The sequence below is a fragment of the Phascolarctos cinereus genome, unplaced genomic scaffold, assembly GCF_003287225.1.
Source record: "Phascolarctos cinereus isolate Bilbo 61053 unplaced genomic scaffold, phaCin_HiC Scaffold_2;HRSCAF=192, whole genome shotgun sequence".
Taxonomy (NCBI): Eukaryota; Metazoa; Chordata; class Mammalia; order Diprotodontia; family Phascolarctidae; genus Phascolarctos; species Phascolarctos cinereus.
This window is the reverse complement of record NW_027555625.1, coordinates 62,299,592-62,309,759: the sequence shown is the minus strand read 5'-3', so window position 1 is coordinate 62,309,759 and position 10,168 is coordinate 62,299,592. Positions and strand designations below refer to the sequence as shown.

Here is a 10,168-nt window from a genome sequence, read left to right as displayed (position 1 = left end):
GTCTGTCTGCCTTAGAAGAGAGAGCCATTGCCCTCTCCCTTAACAGCATCTTTCTCAATGGAAACTGAATATAGCCTTTGAAGATCTCTCTAATTCTGGTTCAGTAATTGTAGTCAATCAAAGAGGCTTCCATTCACCACATGGCTAGTAGACCAGAACCAGCTACAGAATCTCCTCATGCTCCAAAGTCTCTCCAAAATGCTTCAAATGCATGTCATCACATCCCTCCCAGAGGCAGGCTCCTTCAGCTTCTTCAGTGTGCAGAATTGCATCGGTGGAATTCCCGGTATACTAGTAGCGTCTGGACTCCTTTACCAGCCCCCGTGGTTTAGTAGCATTTAGTCATTTGAATAAAATCAACTTGTACGATAACAAAAGAAAAAGCCATCATGTATACTGCTCTTTTTGCAATGGTCTGCTTTCCCAGCCTTATGTGTCTGAAAGGTGAAGCAGCTTCAGGAATATTGTTGAGCTATCCAAGACAAATTTTGATCAGTTTTTTAAAACTGTAGCAACACCAATGACCACCAATGCTTATGTACACGGGAGAAGGCAAAAGCAAGCCTTGTAGAAGAGCAAGGACCCAAACGTTCTGCCTGAGGGGTGACAAGAAGGGTTTCAGATACTGGCTGTGGAGTCAGCCTAGATCTCCTGTTTCTGTTGCCTTCTATTCCCAGGATGGCCCAGAATTGTACTTTTTTTTTCTTTTTCAATCGACAAGTACTTATTTTCTCTCCCTCCCACCTCACCATTTAAAGGAAAAAAGAAAAAGCAAACCTTTGTCACAAATATGAATAGCCAAGCAAAACAAATTCCTACATGGTCCGTGTCCAAAAATATATGAAGATATGGCAGCTCATTTGACAGATGAAGAAACTGAGGCTGATAGGGTGAAATGACTTGCCCAGTGTCACACAGCTAGTAAGTGCCTGAGGCAGGATTTCTTCATCTCGAATCCCTCTAGACTGGCTTTGTGCGATCTATAAAAAACAAAGGAACCAAGCAAAGGTCCTTTGTGGCCTGAATTTTTAATTTAACTCATACATTCTCCTGAAACAGTCTCCTTGGTTACAGGTCCATATCCACTCAGGGAGAGGCCTCCCCAGAGCTTCACATGTTGGAATATCCCACAGCAATGAGAAGGGGTCTTTAGGCAATTGGACCCTATTATAAATATCAGTTGATAGAAGTTTAACAATGTAAAAGATAAGACAGACTTCATTCAAACAGCCTATGGCACCACGGTTTGGATTTTCATTGAACAGTCACAAAATTTATCATTGAACAAAGGCCAGGGGGGCAGCTAGGTGGTGCAGTGAATAGAGCTCTGGCCTTGGAGTCAGGAGGACCTGAGTTCAAATCCAGCCTCAGACACTTGACACTTACTAGCTGTGTGACCCTGGGCAAGTCACTTAAACCCAACTGCTTCACCAAAAAAAAAAAAAAAAAGAAAGAAAGAAAGAAAGAAAGAAAGAAAGAAAGAAAGAAAGAAAGAAAGAAAGAAAGAAAGAAAGAAAGAAAGAAAGAAAGAAAGAAAGAGAAAAGGCCAGGCTCTCCCACTATAGTTGGCACCATTGCTATTCATTTTGACCTATGTCTTGCCACTGGACCCTGATGGCTCTGGAGGAGAGAGTGGGGCTGATGACTCTGCATAGCTCTGCCTCACTTAAATCCAGTTCACTTGTAAGTCAAGACATCACCCTCGTGATGTCATTGGGCCTCTTCCAGAATGAAGGACAAACAATAACAGTATGCCATTGTCATTCAGTCAGGTCTGACTCTTTGTGACCCCGTTTGCTTGGCAGAGAAACTGAAGTGGTTTGCAATTTCATTCTTCATTTCGTTTTACAAATGAGGAAACTCAAGCAGCCAGTGTGAAGTGACTTGTCCAGGGTCACACAGCTATTAAGTGTCTGAGGCTAGATTTGAACTCAGAAAGATGAGTCTTCCCTACTTCAGGCCCAGCACTTTATCTACTGCGCCACCTAGCTGCCGTGAAATATAGTATAGACAAATCTATTTCACATTTTGATTACATTTCAAATATTCCTAATGATTTAAAACTTTACTGTTTTGAAACTATGTTCTCAAATAGGATTGTCAGCTTTTCAATGTCTGCTGTACTGTTTACTAAACTCAAATTAATGCTTCGACAAACCAGGAGTATATGTATTTCAACACTCAGGACAATCATTAGCAAGAGAAAGAACACTATGTCTTCAAAACAATTATCTCTACTGTGCAGTGACTCTAATTCATAAATCAGTCACAGAATTAAGATTGAAGAGATTCTAACCTCCTAATGTTACAAATGCATCATACTAGGTATCATTCCAAAAATAAACTGTTCTTCTGTAGACCAATTTCCAAAATTATAATGCAAGAAACTTATAAACATGGCACCCAACACAAAGCAATCTGTGACCATGAAACAAAGCCTATTGCCATTCTAATAACATTAACCCAGTTGAATGTGTCTCCAAGTCAGCTACATGAAAAATTATTCCATTCATCAGCCAGTTTGGGCATTCCATACTGGTTACATACAAAAGCCAGTAGAGAGTAATTACCTCTTGTGATCTCCTAGCTGCAAAGGCATGCTGTCCTCAATTACTATCCAGAACATAGATCAACTGGGTTGTGAATAATGGTTGTCTCCGATTAATTTCTCAAATGCAATATAAATACAAATTTTAAATTGCTCAAATCTCCGCATTACTAGGGGATTCCTGTTACTTTCTCAAATCCACAAGAACACTAAGTTTTCATAATGTTAAGCTTGGAAATCATGAGAAATCTCTAACTCCATCTTCCCACAGAGGATAGAAATATTTTTCCAAGGAGTGCATAGTTCTGCAGGCATAGCAAACTTTCTGCTAGTTTGTTATTCTCCTCTTACCTTAATAAGGTCTAAATACCTATTCTTACTCCTAAATAAATAAATACTTATTCTTACTTGAGTTGCCACTTTCTCCAATCCTGGGCTTTTTTAAAAGTTCACTTTGCTGGAAATTCTGATGATGGGGGAAAATGAAGATCTTGAATCTGTGCCTGTCTGCGTGAAAAGTCGCTGGTTGCGTTTTTTTCCTGTTGCTTGGGAATCTTCAATTAAAGCCGTCCATCTGGGCTGCAGATGAGCTGGTATCACTGGATGGAGAGTTGCATTTAAACATTTTTTGATTGACTAGAGCATCTTTATATGTTTCTTACTGTTTTAATTTAGCTTCAAGTCTATCCTATGCCAATGTAAACTAGCTTTCATTTCTTTTAAAAATTCTATTTTCCCCTGCTTACTGATGAACTTTGATTGATCCTTGCCAATAATATAATTGTATTCTCTCTATATTGATTCAGCATTTCAATTTATATCTAATATTGCTCATTTCTTACCCTTACGCTTCCCTGCTTCCTAATCAAGTTTCAGATTTTGTTTTCAGATCAAGTTTCCTTTTTTCTCCATTGAAACTGACTATTATTGTATTATGAATTTATTTATATGCAACATGGAATTTAATACAATTTATATATTATATGTTTATTATATAATTAAGATTATGCAAATTAGCATAATTTTCTTGTGAATCTCAAATCCATCACATCACTTTGCTATTAGGTAACAAGAGATCAAACTTAGATTGACAGGCAGCACCATCAGTCTGCTCTTTGCCACATAAACCATTTCTGTTCTAATTTCTTCCTCTTGCCATGATGGGGCATCCCCATACCTTTTCTGGAAGTCTAATGGACAGAAAGGACTAGAAAAGAGTCCTAAAGAGAAGGGCAGATCCATTTTCCCTCATCTCCTTCTACAGAGGGGATGCATCAGTCCTTAATGAGAGTTTCCATCCTCCCCCCCTCAACTCCCAACTCTCAGTTTCCAATCAATTTTTGAAATTGCCAGCCACTCACTGGGAGCCAGTCTGGAGCTCCTTGCATCATTCCAACATGTCCCTCGGTAGGGAGCCAGGGTAAATGTCCACTTTCTCTGCAGATGTAACTTGACTATCAAATCAGGACTTTCTTGATCACCCACACCTGCTATATCATTGTCTTCCAGAGAAGAACACACTCCCATGGTCCCAACCAGGGTACAATGGAAGGGCACTAGAGGATTATCAGGCAGGAACATGCAGGCCCTCTTCCATCCTACAGATGAGAAAACTGAGGCTCAGTGAGGTTAATTCACCAGGCCCAGGGCCACCCAGATAGGGAGGCCATAAGTGTATGGGTGTCTATGTCCCCAGCCCTGATATACACTTGGCCACGTTATTTGTGAGCTGCTTCATCACCAAAAAGTTGGCCACTAGGTGGTGAATTTCTTTGGCTGGACACAGCAGCTCGTAAAGGCCATCTCTGAGGTGTGGAGGTTGGGACAGAATGCTCACTGCCAATGAAATGTGAGTATTTTCGGTCTCTCCCCCCTCCCCCCTCCCCAACTCCACCCCACCTTCCAGTGAGTGAAAACGAAAAAAACTATTTTTGATAAGGTCGAGGAAGAGGTTTCTGCCCCCTATGCCTTCCCTGCCATTGTCCAGGACAGAGAGGGAGCTGACCCATTTCGGGTCCCTGAAGTGCTGGGCTCAATGCCAGTGCCTTGGCAGCAGTCGGCCCCTCTCTCCCCACAGGGCAGCTGCAGAAGCCCCTCCCTTTCCCTGGACTCATCCATCTCCTCCACTTCAGACTTTCTGCACAGTCATCTCCCTTCTGAGCCAGAGGCATCAACCCCGGTGAGTGAGCTGTGAGACATTCTCCCTTTTCTTCCCTCCTTTCCTCTGAGCAAGGCCGGCTCAGTGTGAGGGAAGCTGGGAGTGGAGGTGTGGGTTTCTTGGGTACTGATGACTGAGTGGTGAGTCATTCTCTCCACATCAACAGAGGGAAACTGAGGCACAAGCTAGGCAAAGACCCATTGCCTTTTAGAATAGGATTTGAGTTGGAAACTGGCAATTTTGGTGCCTAAGCCAAATTTAGGGCTTCTTTTTTGGGGGGGAGAGGGAAGGGATCAGACCTGGTAAGAAGACTTGGACCTTGGGAAAGAAGGCCCAGAGGGCAGACACCTCTGCTGAGAAGGCTTAGGAGGAACAAGGCAAGGCTGGAGAAAGATTATCTGGATGCCAAAAGGGCTTTTGATCCCATCTGCATAGGTGTGCCTGGATTTTGCTGTTAGATCCTGGGAATCTCCCAGGATGTATCTGGGTATCTCCTCTCCCATTGGTCCCCAGACCTAGCATTCTAACACAGGGCACAAGAAATAAGCCTTTGTAGTGGGATAAAGTCATGTCAAGAGAGGGGTTACCCTGTTACCCAGAAAGTCTGGCCCTTGTCCCCAGAGAACATGTAACAATAACCTCCAAACCTTTAGCCCTTGGAGGAGAACCATAGTGGTAGTAATGAGACCTAGGGGATATAAGATGGGGGTTGGGTGAGGGAAAGCTGATGGAGGACCATGAGACCCAGGGATAGTGGATCAAGACTGCCATAGAGAAGTGGGGCACATACAAGACACATGCAGAGTAGGCGAAGACTGAGTACTGACTGGGAGGGACAGGAAATCACCTCCTGCCTAAGGTAGAGTTCTGGAGGTGATGCATTTCTTTGGCTGCAACAAGTCAAAAAGACCTAAGTAAGGTCTCGGGGGTGGGGGTGGGGGGATATGACCTGCATTAGAAGAAGAAATGGCCACAGCTGTGAAATCACAGATCCTTAACATATTAAAGTAGAGAAGTTTAACATGGTCAAGTCTGGGCCTCAGTTTCCTCATCTGTAAAATAAAAGAATGAAACTAGGTGACATCCAAGGCCCCTTCTCATTTTAAATCTTATAGTCCTAAGCTTAGGAAGACTCACAGACATGACTGGTTAACCCCACTTGAGATGAATTAAATGGAGCAGGATTTGCCTAGAAAGTCAAGGGCTGGAGAGGAAGTCACATTTCCTAGGGCTTGGAAAAGCCTAATGGCGGAAGAAATAATTGGAGGGATGCTTTGGGGCAGGGACTGTGTAGTCTTTACTCTTTCTTCACAGGGAAGATTTGGGGTAAGGAGGGTGTGGTTGCCAAGTGAGGGGCTAATAATATTCACAAATCACAAGTATACAATCTAGTACAATATTCATTTGTACATTTAGTATAATATCCAAGTACAGAAATACGTCTTATTCCATTCGATCCTCACTGTAAGTCTGAGATAAGTAGAGAAGGTATTCACACCCCCATTTTATAGATGAGGAAACTGAGGCTTAGGAAGTAGTAGGATATATGCGAGAATGAAATGTTGTGGGGGGATGGGAGAGCAAGTGTTCAGTGGGCTGGGGCATAGACTGTACTGGGAGTGTGAAACGGCTCCATTCTAGGCTTCCCTCTACACTCCTCCTCATTCGGGATGGGCAACGTCCAGGAACGGCCGTCAGACGTGATCCAGCGGGAGAGGAAACAATTGGTGGAGGTCCTCAAAAACGATTCGGGCATCCTGCTGGATGGGCTGATGGCTCGAGGCGTCATCACCGGGAGTGAATATGAGTCCCTGGATGCCATGGGCGACCCTGAGCGCGTGGTGCGCCGGATACTCCTGATAGTCCAGAAGAAGGGGGAGTTTGCTTGCCAGGAGCTGCTGAAGTGTGCATCTGAGATCCACCCTGACAACTCCAGAGACCCTTATTGGAACTGGAGGCTCACACCAGAGGGTAAGCAGGGTCTCAAGAGAGCACAGGAGGCAAGAGGGCAGAAGGAAGAGATGAGAGATGGAGAAAGAGGGGAGAGACCCTGAGCATACAGTCAGGGAACACAGAGCTATGGTAGGGAGGCAGGTCAGAGAAATCAGCACAAACTCCTCCTCCCCATACCATGAGCTAGGCTTGCAGACAAGGTTGGCAGTTACCAGCCCACGGTGTTTACTAGCCAGCCCAGCCCAGCCCAACCCCTGATGGTGTAAGACAGGCGATGTCTTGTATCTTGCTGGTTTTGTCACCGGTAATGGAGGATCTGCCACCACTTCATGATTTCCCCTGGCCAGCTGCCCAAGGGAACAAGACTGTGGTTGGAAAGGCTGTTCCTCCAGTATTGTTTTGCTCTTCTTAGCCTTCCTCACAGTGAAGCAACGGGGTTCTTTCCCTTTGGCAGCTTGGTGAAGCTGCTGGACCCCTTTCTCAGAATGTCTGTTACCTGCATCCATAATTCAAGGAAGTGTTAAATTTCAGTTAGAGGTTAGAGAAAACAATATCTTAGGAGTAAATTATCTTAACATTGTTCTGCTTCTCGAGATCATTGGTATTTATGTTTTCTCTTTGTGGAAGAACTTCTTTCGGAGTGGAAGTCTCCCACTGAAGGGACTGGAGGTCATACAAAGACCTGGGGATCAAATACAGTATCCGCCATCCAACATTTATTCATTCAACAAAGCATAAGGAAAGGTTTTCAGCTGAGTGCCTACTGGGTGCAGTGCTCTGGAGGACATACAAAGGAACAGAGAACTTGCTTTCAAGGTCCTTTTATTCTAACAGAGAAGGAAGATTCAGATACAAATAAATAGCAGAAAGAATGCTTGTTGAGAGTCAGAAGACCTGGATCCAAATGCTGGTTCTGCTAACTTCCTGGACCTCAGTTTCCTCATTTTTTAAGTTTTTTTGGAGGGGCTAGGCAACAGGGTTAAGTGACTTGCTCAGGGTCACACAGCTAGTAAGTGTTATGTGTCTGAGGCCAGATTTGAACTCAGGTCCTCCTGAATCCAGGGCCGGTGCTCCATCTACTGTGCCACCTAGCTGCCCCAGTTTCCTCATTTCTAAGATGAGGATCATGGACCAGATGTCCCACCTGTCCCCTAAATCCCAGCTCATTGAAAATTCCACAATCCTAGAAGACCTAAATTCTATTCCTGATTCTTCCATGAATTTGTCTTAACCAAACTCCTTCTCCTCCCTGCCCTTATCTATAAAATGAAGGAATTCTCCAGCCCTGACATTCTTCATTCTGTGTTCTTGTATTTTACATTTTGAGGCCTTTTCCTTTTCTAACAACCCAGATTCTCAAACCCTTTCCACCTCTGACATCGTGTCCTCTTTTCTGGCATTTAATGCCTAAAGGTCCCTTTCAGCTCTAACATTCTAGTTTCCAAAGAATCTTTTAGCGTTTTGCATTCTATGATACAAAAAGTTAATATTTCTACAGAGCTTTAAGGTTTGCAAAACGTTGTACAAATATTACTTCATTTAATCCTTGAAACAACCCTGTGAGGTATTATTACTCCCATTCTACAGATGAGGAAACTGAAGTTTAAAGGTTAAGTGCCGAGGGCCACACAGCTGCTTAATTTCTGAGGCAGGAGTTGTACTCAAGTCTTCGTGATTCCAGGACTGGCACTCTAACCACTGATCTAAGGTCTCTTCTACGTGGAATATTCCATATTCTGACATGTTTGCAACTTGGATATTTTATGAATCAAGGAAACTTGCATTTCCTTCAGTCCCCCTCAACAGAAAGTAAGGAGGTCCTGGGAGAAACGGGTAGGGTTAAGTTTTCCAAAGCAGGCAAGAGCAGAGAAGGGAAAGGGGCTGGGGCAGGGGGAAGGGGTGCAACTGGAGAGAGATTCGTGCGTGGGAAGGGAACTGATAGACTGGTATATCATCATCACCTTTTTCTTTTCTTCCCCAACTCGCCACCCAGGATATAGTCATCATCACCAGAGGAGTCATGACTCATGCTGTGTGGATGACCAGAGGAAGACTTCCTCTGGGGGTCCGTGCATTGGGGTTCCTAACCCTGCAGATGAGGATAAGACTGATGGTGGAGAGAGATCACAGGTCTCGGAGGCAGCAGAATTGGACACTCTTGAGGACCAAGAGTCTTCAAAGGATCCAGAACCGGAGTCACAAAGCCCAGGAGACAACGAGTCGGTAAATGAGGTTCTGGAAGAGCCAGAGCCGCAAAGCCCAGAAAACAATGATGTTCCAGAGTGGTATGAGGAGCCGGAACCAGAGTATGGAGAAGTAGGAGAAGATGATGGAGAAGATGCTGCAGCAGAGGAGGGTATGGTCCAAAGGGGAATCCAAAAGGGGGGAAAAAGGGAGGATGAAGGAGTATACAGTTATTCCTGCTCCATCTCTGGAGCTTTTTTCTCCTCAACTTATTTCTTATCTTGTCTCCTCTAGATTTCTGACGGAGCCAACTGAAATGACCACTGCCCCCATCCTACCTGCCATACCAGGGAGTGAGGTCATCATTGGGGAGGACAGTGCTCAGGCTGGGGCACCCAGCCTCCTGAGTTCCTGCTCAGCTAAGGCTAGGGACCTGGGGTTCTTCCTATTTCATTTGAATAAATTTTTTTTTTTAGGCAATTGGGGTTAAGTGACTTGCCCAAGGTCACACAGCTAGTAAGTGTTAAGTGTTTGGTCTGAGATCAGATTTGAACTCAGGTCCTCCTGACTTCAGGGCCAGTGCTCTATCCACTGTGCCACCTAGATGCCTCTGAATAAACTCTTAATAAAGGGTCCAGAGCCCCATTGATTTGATAATACTATTAATGATAAAAATTATAGCTTCCATTTCTATAGGCCTAAAAAAGCATGTTCCTCTGTGCCCAAAGGGCTACAAAATGTGCATACCCTTTGACCCAACAATAGCACTTCTAGGGCTGTATCCCAAAGAGATCATACAAGTGGCAAAAATATTTATAGCAACTCTTTTTGTGGTGGCAAAGAATTGGAAATTGAGAGGATGCCCATCAATTCAGGAATGGCTGAACAATCTGTGGTATATGAATGTAATGGAATATTATTGTGCTATAAGAAATGATGAGCAGGCAGACTTCAGAAAAACCTGGAAAGACTTGCATGGACTGATGCTGAGTGAAGTGATCAGAACCAGGAGGACGTTGTACACGGTAACAGCCACGTTGTGCAATGACTAACGTTGATAGACTTAGCCTTTCTCAGCAATGCAAGGATCTAAGACATCTCCAAAGGTCTCATGATGGAAAATGCTATCCACATCCAAAGAAAGAACTATGGAGTTTGAATGCAGATCGAAGCATACTATTTGATTTTTTTTCTTCTGTTTTGTTTTGTTTTCTCTTTCTTGTGGTTCCTTCTATTATTTCTAATTCTTCCTTACAACATCACTGATGTGAAAATATGTTTAATAGGAATGTATATGTATAGCTTATATCAAATTTTGTGCCATC

At 43.7% G+C, this 10,168-nt stretch overlaps 1 protein-coding gene across 1 annotated transcript; it reads left to right on the top strand.

The window, feature by feature from the left end:
* Positions 1 to 4,494: 4,494 nt before the first annotated feature.
* NOL3 (nucleolar protein 3) lies at positions 4,495 to 10,168 on the top strand. The gene is made up of 4 exons (XM_020989383.2): positions 4,495 to 4,727; positions 6,348 to 6,677; positions 8,653 to 9,015; positions 9,138 to 10,168. Exons 2-4 carry the CDS (start codon positions 6,377 to 6,379, stop codon positions 9,143 to 9,145), a joined length of 672 nt encoding a protein of 223 aa, XP_020845042.1. The 5' UTR covers positions 4,495 to 4,727; positions 6,348 to 6,376; the 3' UTR covers positions 9,146 to 10,168.